This window comes from Medicago truncatula, chromosome 6 (assembly GCF_003473485.1).
Source record: "Medicago truncatula cultivar Jemalong A17 chromosome 6, MtrunA17r5.0-ANR, whole genome shotgun sequence".
Lineage (NCBI taxonomy): Eukaryota > Viridiplantae > Streptophyta > Magnoliopsida > Fabales > Fabaceae > Medicago > Medicago truncatula.
Window position 1 is genome coordinate 40735845 of NC_053047.1, and position 26244 is coordinate 40762088.

The 26244-nt window shown below is 35.6% G+C and overlaps 2 protein-coding genes and 1 long non-coding RNA gene across 4 annotated transcripts; 1 reads left to right on the forward strand and 2 right to left on the reverse strand.

Moving 5' to 3' along the window:
- Nucleotides 1-808: 808 nt before the first annotated feature.
- On the reverse strand, nucleotides 809-3339 carry LOC11427496 (ubiquitin-like-specific protease 1). The gene is made up of 8 exons (XM_024785458.2): nucleotides 3213-3339; nucleotides 2907-3106; nucleotides 2268-2549; nucleotides 1941-2155; nucleotides 1730-1843; nucleotides 1567-1642; nucleotides 1372-1467; nucleotides 809-1257 (listed from the first exon to the last, which is right to left on the reverse strand). Exons 1-8 carry the CDS (start codon nucleotides 3337-3339, stop codon nucleotides 1117-1119), a joined length of 1251 nt encoding a protein of 416 aa, XP_024641226.2. The 3' UTR covers nucleotides 809-1116.
- A 1391-nt stretch (nucleotides 3340-4730) lies between these two features.
- On the forward strand, nucleotides 4731-8112 carry LOC112422503 (uncharacterized). 2 transcript variants are annotated; one of them, XR_003012832.2, is made up of 3 exons: nucleotides 4731-5790; nucleotides 7379-7484; nucleotides 7571-8112. It is a non-coding gene; the product is annotated as an uncharacterized lncRNA (long non-coding RNA). The 2 variants fall into 2 exon arrangements; XR_003012831.2 differs by having other exon boundaries at nucleotides 4731-7484.
- A 5512-nt stretch (nucleotides 8113-13624) lies between these two features.
- LOC11442386 (disease resistance protein RUN1) lies at nucleotides 13625-17625 on the reverse strand. Its single transcript, XM_003620539.4, has 4 exons — nucleotides 17040-17625; nucleotides 15741-16842; nucleotides 15363-15626; nucleotides 13625-15249 (listed from the first exon to the last, which is right to left on the reverse strand). The coding sequence occupies exons 1-4, from the start codon at nucleotides 17537-17539 to the stop codon at nucleotides 13831-13833; spliced, it is 3285 nt and encodes a 1094-aa protein (XP_003620587.1). The 5' UTR covers nucleotides 17540-17625; the 3' UTR covers nucleotides 13625-13830.
- Between the last annotated feature and the right edge of the window lie 8619 nt (nucleotides 17626-26244).

The following is a 26244-nucleotide window of genomic DNA, read 5'->3' on the forward strand; positions in this document are numbered from 1 at the left end:
GTCAGAATCGATAAGAGAGAAGGAAAAAAAACAATATAAAGGTTGAAAATAATATAAATATATTATCTTGATGTCATATGTTGTGTATGAAAAGTTAGCACAAAACTAAACAAGTCCTTGAAATTGAATTATATGGTGACCGTTCATATGGCCAACATATGTATTAGTCTCATGACACGTAATTCATAGTGACGTTTTTGTAATCTACACCAAAACACACATGATCTTGTTGTATAACATCAACTTTTGTGGAGCTAATTTAGAGATTAAAAAACTGAAAAGATTAATGTTTTTATGAAAGTAAAATGGACTTGTTAACTTGTCATCGTACAAAATCGAACATATAGTTAGCATGAGAATGAAAAAGTGAAACACAATGGTCCTGGTTTAATATAGCAAGTTGTGACTTATGTCACAATGGTCTCATGATTTCCAAATTAATTCTACAAAAAATGCTACTAGCAAAATTTATCTATATTTTTGTTGCTTCTTCAAACCCTGCTACAAAATGCCCCCTTTAATAGTACTCAATTTGGCTCTTAACAGCGCTTCCCAATCGCTAAGAAAGCCCCGCTATAATAGGTCAGGAGCCTATAATAGCGCTTTCTAAACGCTATTAAAGAGAAATACGTCAATAGCGCTTTTAGAAAAGCGCTAATATAGCCTTATTCTAGTGCTATTAAAATAGCTTTTCTAACAGCTTTTTCTTAGCACTTTATGAGAAGCGCTATGTTACTCATACAGGGGAATCTTAGCGTTTTATTAAAAACGCTAATAAAACTAGCTTTTTTTTTTTTTTGTAAATCTGTAACCAAAACTGCTGCAATAATACTAATTGATAATCTGTAGCAAATTACATTTATGATAATCTCAATACAAATTGATCATAAACTTAATCCTGAATGTCATATACTAGTCAAACCAAAGTTGCCAATAAAAAAAAAAGCTCCTAAAAGCAGCCACAATTACAAACAAAAGAACACCTAAATTTTAGAGGACTCGTGACTAGTCCAGCACAACCAATTAGAGTGTAAGTCTCTGAGCAATATAGTCTCCTATGTCATAAAATTAATTAACATAAAATTTCCAGCACAACCAATTGCAATTTAAAATAACTCAATTAAAAAACGCAAATGAAAATTGTTGGAAAAGAAAATGAAACTCACTAAGATACTCGACCACAAAGGTTGCCCAATCCTCCTCGACCTCAACTAACTTATCTTTAGAATAGATTTTACATTTGTAATCTCCAAAGTACTTCAATGATAAAAGTATCAAAAAATTAAGTTAGAAAAAGAATGCATATATATATATATATATATATATATATATATATACAAATTAACAGTATATTAAAAATCATATACATATATTTTCGGGGATCATGTCTTGATTTGCCAATATTATCTCTTTCATAAATCGCATGACAAAATAACCACAGTCAATGCCATTAGTTTGCATAGGACACTGGAAAAAAATTACATAATTGAAATTTAATCCACATGATGAATTAAAAATACCATTGATTACGTTGTCAAAAAAAATATCATTGATTAGAAAATAAACCTTTATTTCTTTCCATGGGATTATACTTGACTTTGATTTTAACTTGGGATTAAGGGAACGGCAAATACACATGGCACTATCAAAATTAAATCAACTTCAAATGAGTAATAGCACTCAATAATCATACTTATGTCAATTATAAACCAAAAGAATCAATACTCACTTCATGAACTTTTTTCTTACAACGTCAATGTTAGGATGTCCCGCCGGCAATGAATCCATATAATATATCATCTCAGCTCCGGGATTGATGACAAGCAACACCCAATGATTTAGCCTGCATTCATCATAATTTACATATATTTCAATTATAATTAAAAAACCACATTTTCAAATTTAGTCATCTTGAATAATGTTTTGTAAAGAAAACTCACCCTAAATTGACCGGTGCAAAAATCAGCTTATTCTTAAACTTGTGTGTCAATAGGATGTCTGCTATTTGTTGCCCTTGTTTATCCTCTTGATATATATGTCGGGATAAAAATGAGAACTTATTTTCCAACCCACGAGGCTTGATCAAATTTTCGTACAAGAATCTTGAAACATAACAAACAACATAAAACAGAAACATAAAAAACCAAACAACACACTCCCAAAAATAGGAATAACAGAACGACAGAGTTTGTAACAGAAAACCAATATAATAAATCCCTGTAATAGTCCTAAATAACAACTATTTAACAGAGGTACCTGACATATACAGCTACAACAGTGGCACTTAACCAATTATGTTGCACAAGCTCTTCTATATTCTCTATTTCTACTTCGTCTGTATAGGCTTTGCCATATATAATATTGTCCATGTAAATTGGGACTGTTTGTCCTTTGATCATTATTGCCTTCATATAAGTATCAAGGAATGGTACCATAGCAGGTTTCACAGTTTTTATCTTTGTTTGGTGAAGCAACTGATTCAGCACTACGTTGGGGTCTCTTGCAATTTTTTTTAGTTTTAGCGCTTTCTGAAGAGTGCTATAACAGATCTATAATTTGCATTTTTAATAGCATTTATCCAAAAACGCTATTAAAATTGTGCTATTAAAAGCCAAAATTGTGGTAGTGAAACCTCCATTTGGATGGAGTTGATGACAAATTGATTAGGCGAAAAAATCCATTGAATAATTATTATAGTGACAGTTCATGTTTGAGGAACTGATTTAGAGATTAAAAAACGTAAATATTAATGTTTTTTTTTTAAGTAAAATGGATTTGTTAACTTGTCCTCGTACAAAACCCATAGTTAGCATGACAAGGAAAAAGTGAAATACATTAGTCTATGATATTACCTAATTCATAAGCTATAATGTCCAAAAAAACTTCTGTCAAATGAGCAATCTAACAGCTATACTTTGCCTCTCCAAGTCTTTCAAAGAAACACTGTCATCCTTAATGAAAGGCTGCTCTATAAGAGAAAGCCCTCCTAACCTCTTTGAGATTCTTCCCTCAACAATTTTCTCTCTTATGTTCTCGGGTTTCAAAGCAAGGTCTTCTCTTTGCATCTTAAGTTCTTTTTCCTTCGCGACAATGGTTTTGAGAATATCTTCAATAGATACAAACTGAACCTGAAGAATAGCAGCAACTTGCATTGCAAGATCATTAACCAACTCCTTGAATTTTACCGATGCACGAATCGTGAATGTATGTACCAATTCTTCCTTCAGCTGCTAGTCTTCTGGATTTCTTATCAGCGAATGAGAGACCCTTTTTTCTGAGGTATGCTTTCACCTTTTCAAGATCACCTTCTGTTTCAGCATGAGCTTTCTTACAGTCCATCATCCCAGCACCGGTTTCTTCTCTTAATTGTTTATCCAATGAGTCTGAAACCACTACTGTTGATTGCTTGTAACACAACATTAAACAATTTACGACTTGCATCAAACACTTCCATTTTTTTTCTCCAAATTTTTGTCCACAACCTACACCTACACATGTTGCATACATGTCACTGTTAGTGTCGTGTCAAATGTCTGTGTAATGACCTAAAATAGGCCCAATATAATAGAGTAGTCCAAGTAACTAAAGATTATGATGAGTTAGTTGTATTAGGTATTTTAGTGGATGAGTCACCATGCTCTAGAAGGATCTAGAGAGATCCTTTTTGTGATGAGTCATTGGAATGCCAATGCTATAAATAATGGGTTGATCATTGTAATCATTATCGAAATGAATGAATGAAGAATTTAGTTGTTAGAATAGCCATAGTTGTAGCTTTTAGTCCTTTAGAGTAATTCTCCTCCATTAATGAACAACACAAAAAGTTGTTCATAACACTGTGTGTCAGTGCTTTCATAGACTGACGCTCACACGTTATCCAGTCACAACATAGGTTAAGTTGTCTATACCAAGATTAATTGAAAGATAATATTCAACATATATATAAATATGTAGGGAGGGTTAGGGTAGAAGTATTCAAGAAAACTTGGTATACTGATATAGTTTGTAGTTCTAATTCCTTTAATAGATTTCAAAAGTGAGTCAGTTAGTACATAAATTTAACGCAATCACCAAGAAATATCTACTTTAGCATGATTATCGAAATTTTATAATGGGCAAAACTACACTGAACCAGCTTCATTCTTAGTCTATTTTCTTTTGCAAACCCTCTCTCTCTGAGGTTGAACCGAACAAACCTTGTAACTTTCATATTTTCTCCAATAGTTGCAATTATCAGCTTAACCATATCTTTTCCTGTCACTTTATCAATCCTGCTCAAGCAATGCTAAATCCTCAAGTCTTTTCCTTATCCGTCCTTCAACAATCCTTGATCTAATTTGCTCTGGTTTTGACGCAAGACATTCTTTTTGCATCTATCTCTGTTCCTTTCTTCACGAATTCCTCAGGAATGTCTTCGGTGACAACGTCTCTACGTGGGGGCACGCAGCCACTCTCATGGCTATATAATCGACAAGCTGTTTGAAAATTTCACCTCGGGAGAGAAAACCTGTCTTGCAGTTTACTTCTACCAAAACACCGATCCTGCTGTCATGGATGTAAGAACCTATCCTTCCTTCGGCAGTAGCTCTGGCTGCTTTCTATTCTGCACTCGCTAAGCCTTTTTTCCTAAGAAGCTTATGTGCTTTGATGATGTCACCTTAAGTCTCAGAGAGCATTTTTGTAGCTCATCATTCCAGCTCCAGTTTCTGTAATAACCCCTCCATGAGGGAAAAAAAATAAAATTAATTAAGACCAAGGGCAAAAAAGACATATCTACCAAATGGGGTATAAAGACAAATTTTATGAAAATTTTCTACAAGTTTCTACATTCTTCTCCCTCAAAAAAATCTGAATACCTCCCTTCATTCTCTCTTCCTCTTACATGCCCTCCCATCCTCTTTCTCTCAAACTTCATTAAACCCACCTTAAGCTTCAAACAATTCAATATCATGGTCCTTATACCCTCAATTTCCTTATGCAAGCTTGAATTTAATCTTTTTCCATCTCTTTTCCTAATCTAGCCTCACCACCAATCTCATAATTATTGATGTTTTAAGCCAAGTTCAAGCTTCAAGAATTTATACATGTTTGGATGGTGATAGTAGTGGTTCAAGTTTCAAGTTTTGAAGTAGAAATTCAAGTGGGAAGCAGGGAGAAGTGTCTAAGATTGAGGTAAGGGCTGTTAGTAGAATTAGTTAGTATTGTTGTTGTTGCTGTTTGAAATGAAAAGCTAGAACCTAAAAGTCATAAGTTGTTCCAAAAGCTTCAATATTTGATTATTGAGTTAAATATGTTAGAATTTCTGTAAGACTGGTGTAGGAGCTGTGTATACATATTTTCTTTGATTCTGGAAAATTTGAGTTGAAATTGAATTGTCTAGAGGTCATAAGCTGTCAGTAAGCTGTTTTGGGAATTTTGCCTTAAATAACTAAGTTGTTGATTAACCTGCTGTATAAGTGGTTCATGGGGCTGAGTATATATGTTGGAACATCTTTGTTGAAGGCTGGGTCGAAATTAATTTGATAGAAGCCATAAGCTGCTAATTAAGCTGTTTGGAAGTGCTTAAATAGCCAAACGACGTACTTCTGGTGCAAGGACTGAAATTGAAATTTTCGTGTATGCTGGTTGATGAAGTAAGAGTACGTCACAAATGAGTTGAGTTGTTTTGGAAAGAGCAAGACCTATAAGCCAAGACATAAGCTATTTTGGAAAATGGATTATGGAGTTTTGGAGCTAGTAAAAGCTGCAAATTGTGGATAAGCTGCTTGCAATTTCGGGACTAATGCCAAGGTGAGTTCCTTTAGCTTAGAACCCACCTTTGGAGATCGATTATGATTATGCTACATTATTAAGATAACATGAATAATTAGACCATTTTATGATTACTTGCCTTTTGTACAAACATGTCTGTTATGCCATATGAATGGTACATTTGAAGTAGAATAAATATAAGATAGTTAGGATGATTATTTCTTCATTAGGCACCCTTGCTTGTTTATTCTAAAATCTATTTTATGTTAATAAGTATGTTGATGTTAGTATAAATGTCGGAGGGAAATTAGCCACACAATTGATGTATATATACTTATAGAAATGATTTGAAAGAAAAGTTGAAATGCAACAAGAAACTCGTAGAAAAATTGAAATGGGTAACATGCTCATAGTAAAAAAAAAAAATCTAAAAAAATCAGTTTGCTACAACGAAGAGATAATGTAGCCTATGAGATACGGATAGTAACAAAATGAAATAGTTACCGTTCGCCACAACGAAGAGATAATGTGGTATATTTGGCGAAGAGATAATGTGGTATATCCGTTCGCCACAACGAAGAAATAATGTGGTATATTTCCGTTCGCCACAACGAAGAGATAATGTGGTTTATGTACAAATAATGAAAAGAGATAAATGATGAGATAGTTTATATTGAGTGGTACAAATGAGAAAATAATTTATATTGATGAGATAGTTTTTATATTGAGTGGTATAAATGAGAAAATAATTTATATACTTTTACTTACTATCTATTAAAAGAAATGATTCATGTTTTTACATTTTTGCCCTCATTATGGGCAATTTAGTAATTTACTAATTTTTAGACTTAGGTGAATGCCACCTCACCAAAAAAAATTCCACCCAAGATTTTTTTAATGGGCCAAGCCCAATTTTTTCTCCATTTCTCCTCCTACACTAAAAATTCAACCCTCACCCCCACCGCCTTAACCATGCCAAACTTCATCAAACCTTCATGGAATCTTAGTGAAATTTGTAGGTTTAAAGAATTTAATTTCTTTTTTACTGTATTTTGATTTTGATACTATAAAAATTGTCTCTATTACTTCACTTCAGAATTTGTTTTATATGTTAATAAGCCAAATATGCAAAATGATTAATATTTGTTTAGGTTTTTTCATATTATTTCATTCTTTTGTTTCAAAGAAAAATGATGATGTAAGTCAACAAAATTCGCAAGATTCAAGTTGAAAGCGTGGTACTGCATGTTTTATGTCTTTATTTTTGTTATAGGATCAATTGCATTGTCATTATTTTTGCAGGCAGTGAGTAACAAGTCGCGCATCATTCTTACTATCTACTAACTAACAATAAAAAATATGGCAGGTGGTTTTCCAATTTTGCCCTTCTGGAGGGCAATTTTGTAATCCAATAACCCTTTGAGATTTATTTGTTGCCACGTCATATGCATTTTGTTATATATTTCCTATTTCACGATATAATTGTTGTAGTGGTGTAGTGACATTCTCTCTAAATCACATCGCAACACTCATCTCTCACCGCCGTCAACCTTGCCATCAAACACACCGATCTCCACATGTCTAAGAGTATATATTCACTAATATATATCATTTAATTCCATGCAAGGCTACTGTACGTCCAGATCTGCTGTTGCTAAATTTTGATCTAAAGCAATCTATACCGAGTTCATGAACCAATGAAATTGGAAACTTAGAGAGTATTTTGATTGGAGGTGATTCTTATCTTTAAGATGGTCATAACTTTCTAAGAATATCTGAATTATTAGTTATATGGATCTCATATCTTCAATTGCCTCAGGTTTCAGGAAATAGCAGGGTCTTTAGATTCTGTGCTGACAACATCCAGTCTTGTACCCGTTCAAAATTTAGATCCTAACAAAGTAAATTATCAGGACTTAACGCTAAAATCAAGTGTAACTCTGTTGGAGAGTTTGAGATTGTGTTGGAGAGAAGAAAATGGTTGTGTAGTAACTTGCTGTCAGGACAGGTCTTTGTTTTCAACAACAACTTGGAGAGCTAGGAAGTAATTAAGACTAATTTTCAAGCAAGAAGAAAAAGGGAATATTAGAAAGAAAAAAAATATGATATGAAGTGAAGAGATGATGGGTAGAGTTTTAAGGGTTTTAATTTTTCTTTTTGTTTTTCTTTGTTTGAAGAAAGAGTTTACGAATATAGTAATGAGTTTCATCATTGTCAATTTACAGATACTTTTATTTTCCTACTTGACTGCTACTCATTTTGTTCTTCATGAACTCCTATACTCTAGCCTGTCTGGTACTTGAATGTATAATACTTTGGACTTACCCTTAACTCTAATCCAAAACTATCTTAACTTGGAAATGTTGTTTCTTTGGTTCATTTTGTGTCATGCGAATGTAATCGTAATTTGGACATCATTGGTTCCTTTATTGGTTCCTGTCATACCCCAACTTTTGACCACTTTTCTCTATCCTTACCCATTTTATTCGTATTTTTAAAGTCGGGAATTTTCGTCGTTTCAGACGAAATTTCGACAAAGAGTTACTTTGAAGTACCTCATTTTTTATTCCGAGTAGGACCCTTTTCTCTCTTTATTTTATTTTTATTTCAGTATTTAATTCCCATCTTTTATTAGTTTTGATTTTAAAATTAGTTACTCTTTTTTTAGTTTATTTTCTGTTTTTGTGTTATAATGTCAATGAGTCCAAAAAATCCCAGCAAGGGTCCAAAAAATATTTTTTTCATTCACGCCTCATATTCAGGCAGATTCATAGAAGTCAAATTTTTGTTTCCAAATCCAGGACACGGTTACTTTTTCTGAAGTTATTTCCTCTTTCCCTTCAACCCTAATCCTATAAAATCAAACCTGCAAAAGAAAGAAAGGGAGGCCGCACTGAATTTCACACTAACACATTTTTACGGCCGCAAAAAATTATCAACCACAATTTTCCAGCAATCTCAACATCACAAATTCCAGAATCACAAATCTTCACAATTCATAAACCTCAACACAAATCCATCACTCAAATTCCATTTTCCAGAATCAACCGTTTTCGGATTTGAACATCACAAACACTGTCCAGATACGAAAGAAGAGATGTAACAGAGAAAGAAGATTGGATCGAAACAAAGAGATCGGACCAGAACAGAAAGTAGATCAAACCGGAACAGATCGGAATAGATGAAGAAGTAGAAGAGCAAGCTTCATACTAAACCGAATCGAAAGAAACAAGAGGGAATCGGAGCTGAAACGCGCGCTTAAAGAAAGAACAAGAGCAAATCGGCACCGGTCTCAAGGTAAAAAGAGGTAAAAAAAATTCGTTTCTATTTGTGTAGATCTAGGACGATTCAAGCTTGTTTTCAAAATTCTGTTTGTGGATTTGAACTTAGGAAGAAAAAGGATATCTAAATATGTAAAAAGATTTGAAAACGGAGAAGTTTCGTTTTCCGGTGCGGCGGCGCCGCCCTGTTGGGCCGGCACACCACCGTACCGGAGCGGCGAAACTCACCGGAGAAGATGAAGATCATCTTTTGTTCTTTTCCAGAATTTTTAGAGAGAAGGGAGAGTTTTTTGGTTTAGAGAGAGAAAGGTTTGAGAGAAATGAAGGTTGATGAACCGAATTTGGTTATATACTTGTTGTTGAACCGGTTTTTATTTCATTTGAACCGCTTTTTTTAAATCAAACCGGATTTCATTTTAACCGTTGGATCTCAGATCCTGTGGCTGTGATGAGACTTCCTGTGATTAGACCTAGACCTTCCGATTCATCAGACGGTCCAGATTTATCCAGTCTGAGCCCACCATTTTAAAATTCACTACTGTTTTACTTTTGTCACCACTGTTTTTACTTTCTGCACCTTTTTACTTAAAATTTCCTGAAAGAGTTTACAAATACATTCTTCTTTGTGTTAATTGTTTTATTTACTGTTTTATCGTTATTATTGTAGTATACTTGAATCATCTCATGCATATTTAATTTTTTGATCATTTCATTTCATTGGTATTATTTTTAGTACGTATAATTAGGAAGTTGATGTAATTTATTTTGTGCATTTTTATTTCTTGCCATTTATATTTCTCTTGAGACCATAGAATGTATCTAGGAATTGATGTAATAATGTAGGTAACACAAGCACCGACACATGCACCGGCACTTCACATTTATTTCTTGTTACGTTAGTTTTCTCGTTAGTCTAAAAATAATCATTTTTTCCAAAAAAGTCAAATATGAAAAACTCCAAAAATATTTTCTTAATAAACCTTGGTTTGTAACCCAAGTGTTTTTTTTCCTTTTATTTTCTTAATCAAATGCTTAATTGAATTAATATTCATAATAGACTTGATTTTCTTGTAATTAAAATTTGACCAACCTCACTTTATTTTCTCTCATGCCTTGAGGCCTCTTATCCCTTCTTAAAACCATTTTCTAAAATTTAAAATCAACCAACCCACCAAAAAGAAACTTTTTAGGTGAACTACATTGGTTTTGATCCCTTTTCTTTAAGGGTATGTAGGCATGAGATTTTTATCCTTCCAAATCAAATAAAAATAACCAAAAACATACTTCTTCTCCCCCATTCTTTCACTTAGATTTTTAGGTAATAATTTTCAAATAAGCAAATCAATTTAGCACAAGATAAATTAGGTAAGAGGTTCATATGGAATACCATAGACGCTTAGGGTGCTAGTACCTTCCCTTCGCGTAACTAACCCCCGAATCCAAAGTCTCGACAAGGGTTTTTACTCATTTTTTCCCTTCCCACGAATAAAAATCGAGAGTTCAAAGATTAACGATTCAAATCAATTAATGGTTTGATATCCGAAAATCACGAGCACAGTTCCAATTAGTTTAATCTTAATTATTATGTTGTGTTCTTGATCTCATGAACAAAATATATGCTCTTTTCATGAATCAAGACCAGGTAAGGCTTTGATAAGACACAAATGATAAATATTTCTAATGTTTGTGAAATATTCCTTAATTTACTCATTTTTCCTTTGAAACAATATTTTTACAATATACGATATTCAACCCGTGCGAAGTACGGGTTTGTAACTAGTTATTGATAGTAAATTCACATCATGGGATGCGATGATAAAGTATACGAGAATGTGTCAAATTCACATTATGTTTGGAATGAATTAGCTATGAAGCAATATTTTATGTGCATTTTACCGATCGTTGGAAATGAGAAATTTTAGTTATGGAACTCCGGCTTTGTTAGCCGAAACTAGTTGTTATCGGAAAAGAATCAGAGACATACTCAAATAAGTATGTCAAAGTATAAGCTATACTAGTATACGATAGATTGGACATATATTTATGATTATTATTATGTTTATGATTAAAGTTATGAGTAAGACTATATTTATTATATAATCAAAATAGTATTTCAGACGGCGATTTTATTATCCCCTGATCGCTCAGTTATGCATAATGAAATCGTTTAAACCCAAAATGGGTTGAGGTTAGAAACAGATTGCGATCCTAGGTTCCCCCAGGTTGCCTACAACCTAGGATAGATGGAACTCACTGAGACATCTTGTCTCACCCCAATCCTTTTTATTTATTTCAGATGTACAAGTTATTATACGATAAGATGGCTCGTGATGAAGAGGCAGACGTAGCTGGATATGTAAAGTACACGTCAGTGGAACTATTTCTGAGGTAATAGGCGAGAAATTCTATGATTTGTTCATAGAATATTTATTTATTGTAACTTCAATGTATCCAACGCCAAGTTTAACACACATGCTAGATATCCTAGGTGATTTCTAGTAGGGGTGTTACAGTTTCGTCCCGAAGTTGCTTCACAAGTGCTGGTGATATAGTTGCTGCAATTAAAAGGAAAAGCATTGGTTGGTCCAAACTCCCCGTTCTACCCAAGGACAAGATATCCAATTAAAAATCGCCACATACAATTCTGTTTGGATAAACAACTTAACCAAGCGTTTATGCTATAAGCAATCAATTAAGTTGTTTATCCATATAAAACCTGCGTAAAAACTTTTTTTATAGCAAAATATAAAATAAAGTAAAACTTTTTACATACAAGCTATAAGCTTTTTCATATGCTATCATGGGTAGCTTAAGCAAATAAGCTGAAAACAGCTTAAGAACACGACATAAGTTGTTTCCTTAAGCCAATCCAAACAAGCCCAACATAAAAAAATTGTTCTCTTTTACGTGTAAAAACAGAAATACAAGTATATATATTTTCTTCTATTTGATGGAGAAAAATGAGAATGGGAATATGAAGCAGATAAGATGAAATTGAAACCTTTACTTGAGCCTTCTGTTTGTCCATTAGAATTAGATATGATGTTTGTCTCGGATGCAATAGCAACCTCTTCAACTTGTGCTTGTGCTGGTGCTACGACTTGTGCTTGCAGGACATCTGTTTATAGAGGATCCAAAGTTAAAGAAACCTCCATTTGTTAAATAACTAACTATAATAATGTCCTCTAATTGCTTTGTTCGCATAAACTTGATTTATTCGGATCGTGTAGAAAATGAAAGGGGTACAATATCTAGCAATATGTGGTTTATACATAACAAATTCAGAAAATATGCGATCCATTTCAATTCATTAACCAAAATTCATTGAGGCAAGCAGGATTTCAAAATTAATATAATTAAGCATAACCTTTATTCCTTCTCGAGTAGCTACTGCACTTGCTGTGAAGTCTGATTCTATGATAACTTCATCAGGTCCTTCATTCTTCATAGTCAACGCCTCTTGTGATACGCAAAAATGGTACGCTAATTTCTTGACCAATCTCCATCGTCATCTTCCTCAGCTAACGGTATAAATACTTCCTCCCCTGCAAGAAGTGATATAAAAGTACCACTCCTCGTCATATTCTTCACTGAACCCAGCAACTCCTGACCTAAAACAAATTTCATGATTTTCTTATCTTTCCTTGGACCAGATTTCAAAGAATCCCTCCTCCCAGGGCCGGATTTCTCTGTATTGTTTGGTGCATCATTAAGTTTACCAGCATCGGTGCATCATTAAGTTTACCAGCATCGGTGTTTTCACCGTAACTTCTTGTCCAAGAGACGCAACACTTGGGACATCCTTTACAAAGCTATAACACAACCCGGGAACCAAATCCTCGTTCTTTACAGGAGGCTTCTCGCTTTTTCTTGCAGGTCTTGAACGTTTGGCTTTCGTAGAACCAGCATTGGCATCGGACCTAGGCGATGAGTCTTCACTTGTTCCAACTTCATTTGAAGGAGATTCACTAGAAACTTCATCGATAACAGGTGAATCTTGTACCTCCACAGATACTTCCGTTTCTGTGGCTGATTTGAAGGTTCGAGATTTTTTCCGGTAAGAGCATATTCGTTTGTTATGAGGAAAAACATTATTGACGACAAATGAAGGAAAGAGAAATCTCCGAGTTGATCCGTGTCCTAAAGAACTCCTTGAAAAGTTGAGTCTAGTTAACGAGTTATTCTTTCTTGTCAAATAGGCAACTCCAGGAATAACCGAAGAATTTCCGACAGAGCATGATATTATGGGATTCATATGGATTTGAATTATTCAACTTTTTTATTTTTCAGGATCAGTTCATAATGACAGTATTGACGACACAGTTATAAATCAAACACCTCAGTAGCCACCATAATGACAGTATTGCATATAGGAATTGTATAAATACACAAATCACATTACATAAATCATCATCAATTTACTTGCAACTACTTCAAGCATAATATCATCTTTTACAAATTATAAGCAACTAAGTGACGATGACTACATTGCATATAAGTATCTACATGAAAAATTAGTCAAAAACGAATTTTACTGCAACAAAGATACTCAATAAATTAAACTACATGAAAAATGCTAGGAGCCTGGGGTATTCAAGAACTTCGATTTATTGTATCAATGGAAATTAAATTCATAAATGCTGCTTTCACTGATAAAGTGTTCCTTAAAATGTTTTTATTTTATCAAGCACCCATACGGACACCAGACACGATACGGACACTGACACATCGACACTAATAATAATTTGAAAAAATGACATTACTTCAAAAAAAACAAAAAACGGAGATGAACATAATGTCAATGCTCTTCATTGCAGATTGTATTTTGCAGGTTGAGACTCTTCATCACCTTCTTGTGATCCATCTGTTGTTTCTTCTCTGTGAAGTTTATGACTCTTGAGATGAATGATTCTTGTTCTTGTTCCGGTTCTGGTTGTGTCTCATCTTCAATTGCCAAATTCTTGCACTTCCCAGCCAAGAAATTTTCTTGATTCATCATTGTTAAGTTGAATTCTTGCAGGTCTTCTTTACATACCCACCGATACCCGCAACTCTTCACCTCCAAACTAAAATCTTCACCCTCAAAAATATTAAAATGGATTTTTTCAAATTCACTATAGGACTCTCGGGGGAAGTAGATTATCCATAGGTGACTTGATTTGGTCATAACAAGACCTCCATTGAGAATTACGGTAGCACTCCTACAGCTCATCCTAATCAATTTCTTATCGGTCCACTCTTGAGCAAATGGAAACATCCAACAATCAGGTGCCATGGAAAATACCGCACAACATAGAAAGCCAATGATATAATTGTTATTGTCATGCATAATAGGAGATCGGTCTATTTGTATTGAATCACCCACGCTCTTATTGTTGATCCAAATTGGTATTTCATTTCCTGGAGTAACAATTTGAATCCAATCAAAGGACGTAGGGTAGGATTGTGAGTTTGCCTCAATGAATTGTGTCAACCATGAAAATGTCATGCTACTGCAACGTTCCCTCTCACCCAATTTTGGACAGTTGAAAATGAACAATCCTGTAGGCCAGATCCAGAAATATTTGTTGTTCTCACGAATAATATTGGTAGGAGAAGGAAGTTGAGGCAAAGATTCCAACAACATGCAATGCTGCAAATTTAAATATACAAGTTTGGAAAGCTTCCTCAGGCTAGGTAGAGTCACAAAATTGTTTCCCTCTAAGTTTAATCTTTCTAGCGAGTATAAACATTCAATTGCATCAGGAACTTGGCTTAGATGGCAAAAGCTAATGTCAACGTCTCGCAAACAAACTAAGCTATGCAAGGATGGCAACAAATATGTGTGTCTTGTGGGAGCCGAAAACCGTAAGTGGTGAGGTAACATGATCCATTTGAACACAGAGGACATTGATCTGGAATGTGATGCACTTTCACTTATATCATGCTTCTTCTTCAAATGCATTGGATTTTTAAACACTTTGGAACATCCATACATATTTAGATCTTCAAGAGAGCTAAGACTGAATATGTTATTGGGTATGCTTACTAGATTTTTGCATTCATATAAATTCAAGTAAACAAGCTTTCTTAGAAGTCCAATAGATGGATCCAACTCCACAAGGTTTATACATCCTTCCAAATTTAGCTTCTCAAGATTCGGGAACTCCCCAAAATCTAGTATCTTTACTAGTTCTAAGGAGTGTCTTAGATCCAAATGTTTCAAATTGGGCAGATACTGGGACATGTAAAACAAACAAAAATACACCAATTACTTTGACTATGAGATAATTGTTTCAATTTTGTTTATATTTCTAAGATAAACATTAATAATAAGAGAATTTATAGTACCTTCTTGTTTGTCCATAGTTGTTCAATTTTGCTGCTCTTTAAGATCAATTCTACAAGTTCATTGGGGTGAAAATTTGATGGCAAATACTTAAAAGGATATTCATGCCAATCAACATATTTTAATTTGTTTGAAAAACTCCATGGACTTCCTGAGATGCACCCACCGTACTTGAAGATGAGGAATCTAAGATTATTCATTTTTGACACGTGTTCAGCGTTCATATCTATCTCTTCATTCAAAACTATGGCTTCGACATGTTTTTGCTAAAGCATTGCATTGCAAAAAATAAAAGAAAAAAGTAAATTACTCAGTGTTTATAGTAATTATTATAAAAATGGAAATGTTTTTTTTTTTAAATTTCTAAACAGTTACTTTACCATATTCTCCACCATAACATTGTAGAGTTGCTTTTTGGACCAGACCCTGCTCCACTTTCTTTGCTCTTTGCTTGAATTTTCTTGCACAATTTTTCTGCCTAGCTCTTCCAACAAAGAATGTATTTCAATATGTGAATAATTAGTGTTTATAAGTGATTTATCATTGAGAACTCTTAATCCAATATCAGCATGGAATCCACAACAATTTAGAATGTTTTTAACCTCTTCCATGGGCCAAGAGTTGAAGAAACAAGCAATATCAAGAAATATTTCTTGTTCCGTCTCCTCTAGCCCATCAAAACTTAAATGCAGCACATTCATGACATCTTTATTTGGACTTTCTCTCAATCTAGCCAATGCACTCTTCCATTCAGTCACATTACGACCAAACAAAAATGAGCCCAATATTGTAATTGCTAGGGGTAGACCATTAGCATAACTCAATATCTCATCTGCCAAATTTTGATAATTACCCAATATAATGTTCTCAAGTTTGAAAGCTTTTCGACAAAATAACTTGTGAGATTCGGCCATATTCAAGAGTGGAACTTTGTAAAATACATCCACTCCATACTCCTTCAATATATGCTCATCTCTAGAAATGACAACGATTCTACTACCTGCACCTAACCATTCGCGATGCACTGCAATTTTTTCCAATTGTTCAACTTCATTGACATTATCAAGAATCAGAAGGACCTTTTCACGACGTAGCCTACGTCGTATCAAATCAGTTGCGTTGTAACGATTGCTTATTAGATGGTGTTCTATGCCTAGAGTTTGAAATAGGATTTGCTTTTGTGCATTGAGTGGACCATCATGTAAACTATAAATTTTGGTTACATCATCAATATAGCAGGATGCACTAAATCGATGAGATATTTGGTCATATAAAGCCATAGCAAGGGTTGTCTTCCCTATTCCTCCCATTCCAGAAATTCCTATAGCACAAACACAATCAACCGAGTCCAAAAGCAAATGATTTTTTAATGCTTCTATAGGAGAATCAATCCCAACTAAATCTTTTGAAATATATGAAGATTTGCACTCCAATATACTCATTATCTTTTGAACAATCTTTTTAATCACTCCAGCTTGTGGCCTGAAATTAGTTCAAAAAGTTGTTCAATAACATTCGTTACATACAAAAACCAAAAAGAAAAATTAGTTTGAACTCCAAATATTTATTCTAGAGGCAAACAAAAAATAGGCATTCTTTTTGTTTCTATCCTGGACTCGTCCGACATCTCTTAACCTTATATTCTCTACAAAAAAGAAAGAAAACTACAAATTACTTACTTATCACGTAGATCCCAACCAGAGATACTCCCCACATGTTTTAGAGCTTCCCTCCATCTTGACACCATCTCAAAGTCTTGTTGGAATCTTTGTTCATGTTTGACAAAGGCTTCACAATAAATCCCACTTTGCTTTCGAACCACAGAAGGATCAACATCATAAAAAACAGGAAGAATATGTTTTCTGGATCTCTGAACGCATTTACATATCTTCTCTAATTCTTGCAGGCACCATGTTGAGGAAGCATAGTTCCTTGAGAAGACTGCAACAAAAACCCGAGATCCTTCGATTGCTCGAAGGAGCTCAGGTTCTATAGATTCACCCTTTTGAAGATTAGTGTCATCCCGAAATGCAAAAATGCCTTTTGTTTCAAGGGCATCAAAAAGAAAATCAGTAAAGTTGTTGCGAGTGTCTTCACCTCTGAAGGTGACAAACACATCATAATAGTTGTTTCTTGAAGAAGTCACAAGAGCTAAAGAAGAATTGTTGCTGCTAGCCATCTGATTAAGCTGAAATTTTAGAGGATTGGATATGGCAACTATTATGAAGGAACTTAAAAAAAAAAAGCATATATCAATGTTATAAATGAACTTAAAAAATGCATTATATAAATATTATGAACGAACAAGTTTATAAGCGTTGATTTCGTGGCACCTTCTTACCAATAATTGATTGGTTTATCTAAATCAATTACGCGTTGAAATTTCAACGATTTCGTGGCACCTTCCTTGTTAAAAAATGGATATATATAAAAAATAAATAAAAAAAAAGCGTTGACAACTTTAATTCCTCAAAATAAAAAAAATAAAAGAAGCGTTATTAAGCGTTGACAACTTTCCCTAAAAAAAAAAAAACATTGACATATAAATTAAATTACACTCCCCTCCTTTGAAAGATGTTTGAATTAAACTCTCTTTCTCTCTTATATTAAAATATACACTACACTCTCCTCTCATGCTAAATATATTAGAAATTATTTCCCTCTCCACCTCTAAAAGAAGCTTGAATTACATTCCCCACCCCTCTTATATTAAAATTTACAATTTCCTCACATAATAAGTTCTTTAATATTTCTAGTAATTTATCAAAAACATATCGAACATACTCCGAAGAAACTAAGTCTACTTTAATATAATCAAAATTCATATTCATATTTTTCTCTATTTTTTATTCACAATTTCATTAGCATCAAGTTTTAAACTCTATTATAAATTTTAAAATATAAAACAACACAAAGTAAAATTAAAATGAGTGAAAAATTACTAAAGCCAATAAAATATGATTATTTAAAAATGAATTTTATATTGTTAAAAAATTAATAACAAAATATTTAAATTTAATCATCATTGACATTTAAATTACAAATAAATAATTTTTTTCTTAAATGGTGTTTTAAAATTAGTAGAGATTGTAAAAATATTTATTTATGTTAAAAGAGAATAAATTATAGTGCATATTAAAGGGATGTGGTTGTAATTCAAGCATTTCATGGGAGAGGGGAGCATAAGTTTTATGTTTCAAGCGATGGGAGTGTATATATTAAGTTAAGAGGATAGGAGAATATAATTCAAATTTCTTTTAAAGGAAGGGGGTGTAATTTGCATTAATATATAAAACTTTAAATGTGATGCATTTATATATTTTATAGTTTTGGTCCCTAAAAAAATCACATTTTTTCGCCCGCGTAAAACTTTCCATTAGCATTTAGGGACACTAGCTAACTACATTTAATTAACGGAAGGTGAAATTGTGAGAGTTAACTTAAAATCAGGTTTCTGCAGAATCGTGGCACGACGGCTGGGCTTCGTGGCACGATGGAGGTTTTAGTTTTTTGGGCAAGGCACTGGAAAAATCGTGGCACGATGGGGTCGCATCGTGGCACGATGGTGCGCTGGCGGATAAAAATAAAACATATTTTTGGGAGCAGATTTGTTACATTTTTTGTTACAGATTTGTTACAAATTTTAGGCAGATTTGTTATAGATTTTAAGCAGGACTTTTACTATAAATATAGACCTTGTATCAAAGCAGAGAGAGAGAAAGAGAGTGGAGAAACACTATTAGGATTGGAGTCTCTTGGTTACGGGAAGAGATTGGGACTTTGGGTAGAATTAGGCGGGAGACTATTCTTGTAACCCATTGATTTCTCTTTGTAACGTTACTCATCAAATAGTGGATCGGAGGGCTGCTCTCTCCCCCAGACTAGGTCAGATTGGACCGAACTGGGTCAACAAATTTCTTTGTGTTCTTCTTCTTCTTTTGTTCTTCTCGCCGTTGTTTTCTACTTTTGGCTTGTATTTAATTGTTCCATACGCTTTGATTTTGGTTGCTTAATTATCCCTTGCTCCACACATCAAGTTGTTATTGGTGTGATTTTCATCGAATTCACAACAATTGGCGCCCACCGTGGGGCAAGGGTCGAAGGATAATTAAGTACCATGGGTTCAAAGTGGGATATCGAGAAGTTTACCGGAGATAACGATTTCGGGTTATGGAAGGTAAAGATGGAAGCGGTGTTAATACAGCAGAAGTGTGAGAAAGCTTTGAAGGGTGAAGTTCGTTACCGGTCACCATGTCACGAGCGGAGAAGACCGAGATGGTGGACAAGGCCAGGAGTGTCGTTGTCTTGTGCCTCGGGGATAAAGTTTTGAGAGAAGTAGCAAAGGAAGCAACCGCAGCATCGATATGGGCAAAGTTGGAATCTTTGTATATGACAAAGTCTTTGGCTCATCGGCAATTCCTAAAGCAACAACTCTACTCATTCAGGATGGTAGAGTCAAAGGCCATCATGGAGCAACTTACGGAGTTCAACAAAATCCTAGATGACTTGGAGAATATTGAGGTGCAACTTGAGGACGAGGATAAAGCTATACTCTTGTTGTGTGCTCTACCGAAATCTTTTGAATCGTTCAAAGATACCATGCTCTATGGCAAGGAAGGCACTGTTACCTTGGAAGAAGTTCAAGCGGCTTTGAGAACCAAGGAGTTGACCAAGTCCAAGGACTTGACTCGTGAATACGGTGAGGGCCTAAGTGTTACAAGAGGGAATGGTGGAGGTAGAGGTAACCGGAGAAAGAGTGGAAACAAGTCAATGTTTGAATGCTTTAACTGTCACAAGATGGGTCACTTCAAGAAGGATTGTCCGGAGATTAATGGTAATTCCGCACAAATTGTCTCTGAGGGTTATGAGGATACGGGTGCTCTGATGGTGTGGTGTTGTTTGGAGGAAGAAGAAGGTGATGTGTCTCACCTTGGGATTGATGCCTAGTGGAGTGGTGGTCGTCTGGAGAGACGTTAAACACTCAACATCAGCCTGGAGAGGCGGTGGTAAGAATACTCATGATCTACCTGTTGAGGTGGAGTTTCAAGGTTGAAGACATAGTGGGATGTACGCATTTGCTAGTTGAGGTAGAGTACGCTCAGCGTGAGGTGGAGTTGAACACACCGGTAATGGTACGACTATGAAGACCTTGGGTGCTAGGCTCTATGGTGAGCAAGGGATTTCTTCATGAAGTTGGAGAATGTGTAGCACGGCTTGCGAGATTACTCTAAAAGAATGCCAAGGGTGATTGGATGCAAGGTGATCTTCAAGGAAGCAGGAGATGTTCTGCGTTGAAGATGGTATGGTGAATGCTTGTGGGACTACCTAAAACTCCTAGTGTAGTTGGACTGCAAGGACCTTCGAGAAGGCGGAAGATATTCCGAGGGCTGAAGGGGTTGAGGTGTATACTTGTGGATTACTCTAAAAGCCAAGGGTGATTGGGTACAAGTAGATCTTCAAGGAAAGCGGGAGATATCTCGTATTGAAGAGGTTATGGTATAGTCTTGTAGAACTACCTGAAATTCCTAGCGTAGTTGGACTACAAGCATCTTCGAGAAGGCGGAAGACATTCCGATGGCTGAAGAGGTTGAGGGTGTAAACTTGTGGAGCTACTTGGAGTAGTGGGAAGCAAGGGTTTGAGCAGCAAGGAGGTTGATGATCGGCATCATCACTGATTTGAAGTCAAGGTGGAGAATTGTGAGAGTTAACTTAAAATCAGGTTTCTGCAGAATCGTGGCACGACGGCTGGGCTTCGTGGCACGATGGAGGTTTTAGTTTTTTGGGCAAGGCACTGGAAAAATCGTGGCACGATGGGGTCGCATCGTGGCACGATGGTGCGCTGGCGGATAAAAATAAAACATATTTTTGGGAGCAGATTTGTTACAGTTTTTGTTACAGATTTGTTACAAATTTTAGGCAGATTTGTTATAGATTTTAAGCAGGACTTTTACTATAAATATAGACCTTGTATCAAAGCAGAGAGAGAGAAAGAGAGTGGAGAAACACTATTAGGATTGGAGTCTCTTGGTTACGGGAAGAGATTGGGACTTTGGGTAGAATTAGGCGGGAGACTATTCTTGTAACCCATTGATTTCTCTTTGTAACGTTACTCATCAAATAGTGGATCGGAGGGCTGCTTTCTCCCCCAGACTAGGTCAGATTGGACCGAACTGGGTCAACAAATTTCTTTGTGTTCTTCTTCTTCTTTTGTTCTTCTCGCCGTTGTTTTCTACTTTTGGCTTGTATTTAATTGTTCCATACGCTTTGATTTTGGTTGCTTAATTATCCCTTGCTCCACACATCAAGTTGTTATTGGTGTGATTTTCATCGAATTCACAACAGAAATCACAATTAAACCACTAATTCATCTTGAATAATTTGAGGTTAAGTTTTGCTTACATCAAAACCGAGCTCTAAAAAATTAATAAATACACCTTAAAGTATATGTTGCTATAACACATCTTCTAGAAAAAGCAAGTGGAGGCTCCGCTAGGGTTTCAACCTTCTAGCATGAGTGTGGCTTTCTTCAATAGGATTACACAATAACAGTTCACCGTTCAATTGCATGTTAATTTGTGTAATTGCTTTTTGGTCAATTGCTTTCAATTAAGTTTCGTGAGTTAGTTTCTCTCAATTAAAGCTTCTGATTCCACCGATCAGTGCAATTTGGTTGGTGGGATTAATCAATCAATTGGTCCATGGGTTGAAATTGAAGTTAATCTTCACGCAAAAATCTTTTGAGCTACCGAAAAGTTTTCATCAATTATCCATATGCTGGTTGTTGCTTTCTGCGCATCAACTGTTTGTGGAATTGCCTCTGCTTTGCATATCTACGCAAGCAGCCCCCATGGCCTATGAGTGCCAATGGCCATGTGTGTTGAAGCTGCACTTACGTCAGCTATGGTGAACCAATCTGTTCCAGCAATAACTGAAAAACCTGTTTCACCACCAACAATGTCCTTTGCAGCAGCTCTTGCGAGGAAGACGGTAATTGATGACAAACCCTTCACTTCTCCATGCATTAAAGGTGATGCGTTGAGCATCAAAATATGTCAGGAGGAATACCGTAAGGGAGTAGAAGATTGTCAGAAGGTGTTAAGGGCTCGGTTGGCTCTTAACAAAGGAGACAAACCTTATTTTGCACGTGATCTTAGTATTAAAATTGATAAGACTTGGAAGACAAAGGCAGGATGGAAAATGGTGCCTCTTGGCAAGGGTTATTATGACTTTCATTTTGACTCGGCGGAGGATTTAAAGAAAATATGGGCAGCAGACACGATAAATCTCAAGCCTGGTTTGTTGAGATTTTCACAATGGACTAAAGACTTTAAATTTCAGGCGCAGAAACAGACTCATGTCTCAATTTGGATACGTTTGGTGGAGTTACCACAAGAGTATTGGCGGGAGAGAACCTTGAAGGAAATTGCAAGTGCCGTTGGTACGCCTATTGATATTGATGGACCAACTAGAAATCGTACCTTTGGTCATTATGCTCGCATTTTGGTGGACATTGACTTATCGAAGAAAGCATATGATGAGGTTCTTGTGGAACGTGATGGTTTTGCGTTCATGGTGGAAATACAATACGAGCGGAGACCTTTGTTTTGCCATCATTGCTACTCCATTGGTCATAACATCACTACTTGTAGATGGATAAATCCGCAAGCCGCCAAAGAGAAAGAGAAGGTGAATCGTGGGAAACAATCAGTAAAAGAACCTGTTGTTGCGCCCCCTAAAGCACCACATGGGGGTGCATCTACTTTGGCCGTTGGAGAGAATGGCTCATGGATCCCGATTGCTGTTAATTCTACAGTTACCACAACTTCCAGGACGACGGTCCAAGCTCCTCAGACAACACAGGCTGCATCAATTCTGGTATGCACACTTACTCAATCAATTCCGGTTTCATTACCTGCAGTGCCGGTTTCAGACATATCATCAAACTCGTTCAGTTTGCCGCTTCATAATGTTTTTGACTGTATTGAACGTCTTTCGACTGATGATTTAGCTATAAATATGCCTGTGTTGGAGAAGGTTGTTTCCTCTGTAGCGCACGATGACGTGCAACCCGTAGAAGTGGGAAGGTCTCATCAGACATCACGGGAGGTGTTGGAGAACCACACGGTGTCTGAACCGCTTCAGGATGGTGTGAAACATGATCATGTGAGCCCAACGGAGGTGGTGGAGAGTCCCAAGGGTGCTCGTGAGAGTGTTGCATGATCATCCCCTGTTGAGCATGTAGACATGCATGAGGTGTCTGCCGATTACCAAGAACACCACGATATTTCTCTCATTGCTCCTCCAGTTGTTACATCTGAGAATTCTGACGGGTTGCTAGATGGTACAGATGAGGTTCTTGCTGGTTCACAAGCAATGAAAACACCTATGGTCACTGAAGCATCAAGTGTAGTTGATGAGGGGTATGCTCTCGGCAAAGGAACATATTGTGGTCATTTTGCAAAGACAAGAGGTTCATCCTAGCAAGAATATCCAGCATGGTTTAGATTTGTGGGAAAGAGTACGTGAATATGATGCAAGATCAGCAGCTGAAGCACCTGATGGCTTCATGCCTGTTCTTACACGAAATCAGAAACAAAAACTTAAGGTACAACACGTTTTATCCAAGCAGCCTTCCAAATCCCGTGCACGGGGTGACACTAACCCGCATGCCCAATGAATTTTCCTTACATTTATTACGGAGCCAAAGATTAATTTTGTTAATATTCCTGCTTGGTATTGGCCGAAAATTGGTGTTTCTAAACATTGCATTAATAATAGAGGATTCTTATTGCCTACTCTCTGGGCTCTTTGTCAATAGTTGGTGAGATTTGGGTTGACACTCTTCCAGATGAGGTGAAGATTGATTTTTATAGGGACAATTGTGGGTTACCCAATTATAGATTCCCTTAATCTACTTTTGGGTTGTTTATTTGTATTTTTCTGTTTCTTTTTCTGTTTTCTGCTTCTTCTTTTTTGTGGGTTTTGGTATAGTCCCCCACCTTTTTGTATGTGACTTTCCCCCCTTTTTTTAATAAATTTTTCGAGTTTGACAGCATAGGATATGGAGGTATCTCGGGATGCCAACCTAGTTGAGATGTCGATGATGACTCTTGATGTCTGTCCTCTCTCATTCATATTCCATTAATGTGGTTATTGTTAACTGATGCTATTGTAAGTGAATCATGATTTGGGTATACTTAATTGTGGATTGATGATGAGAAATAAATTGTTGTTGTTGGTTTGGTGAAGTTGAGTTAAGTGGTTCATGTGAGGGACCAAAATGAATTTTGTTCACATGAGGTTGTTGACTGAATTTTTGATGTTGTTGGATAAATTGAACCTATAAGAATTTCTGTTTTCATGTTGTGGTTGTGTTAGTTGAGTCGTTTGGGAGAAAACGGGTTTTTCGTGTGAAATGTCGATGTTTAAGCATTTTCGCCAATAAGTGCTTATGTGAGGTTTTGGAAAATGACTTTTGGGATGGTTGAAACATGAAATTTTTATAGATTATGTTAGAGTCAAGTGTCAGGATCGTGTAGGTGAAAACGGCATCAAAATCCGATTAACGGTTTGCATTTTATGCGCGAAATGGTGAAAAACACACTTTTTGGAAAAGCTGTAAGTGATCAGGCCAGAAGCACACTTCAGAAGCAAACTTCAGAAGCACACTTCAGAAGCACCCTTCAGAAGCACTCTTCAGAAGCACCCTTCAGAAGCGTACTTCAGAAGCAGGCCAGAAGCTTCTTAAGAAGCAACCGTGCCCAGTTCCAGCACCCCTGTTTTGCGTTCTTGCATCTTTTTCACCTATTTATATTTCGAATTGGCCTTTCGTGTAAACATGAAAGTTTTAGATAATTTTGTTAGCTTTCTAATGGCGTTGGTTTCAGGTCCAAATGATTTTTAAAACTTGAGTTATGATCAAATTACTACACATGGGTCATGTGGATTTTTGTGAAAACTTATCGTAACTTTTTCTTTAAGCCGTGAAACTTTTCCAAACTTGATAATGGGTTAATGAGGTACTTAAAGTGAATAATTGAGTATGCATTTATGTATTTTGAGAATGTGAATGTGTTGATGGTTCAAGAAATATTTTGGGCGGGGTTGAATCGGTGAAAACGGGTTTTGAGCTAAAATGTCGTTTTGTCTTGGATTTTTCTCATATGAACTTAAGCTATCCTTTGAACTAATTTCTAATAGTTTGTAAGTGGCTTAAGTCCTTGACTACATGATTGATTAAGGTTGAATTGTAGGATTTCAAACTTAAATAAGTTACCTAGCTTTAAAAATTATCAATGTTAGCCGTTTGCCACATGATTTGGATTTTTGTCGGAAATGTTTCTTTAGCAAATTGTCTTGTGAGTTATTGAGATTATTCTTGTATGACTAAGTGAAGTTGTATGAATGAATGATTGTATTGAATATGATGTTTATCATGAGATGTGTATGCTATCTTACTTAGAATGTAAGGAATGCTTGAATAGTGAAACTATATGTGATAGTTGATGTTAATGGTTATATGTTGAATATGATATTTATCATGAGATGTTTTTTTTCCCTATTACTTGGAATATGAGAATGGTTGAAATGGTGAAACTATATGATATAGTTGATGTTGCATGACATGGTTGATTATTGATAATCATGTGGATGTGTGATGGTGAATACTATGATTTATTTGTGTGGGCATGTTTTCTTGATAATGCAATGTTGTGGAGATAATCAATATAATTGGGTGTTGTCCTATATATTGAGGTTGAGATTGTGAATTGTTGTCGCATTATCGAGTCCTTATACATGTCCATGCATCATAGTCGATGTTGCTGTAAAAGGGTTGAGCTCTTTTACTTCGAGATTATTGTAAGGCAGAGGTGAGCCTTACAT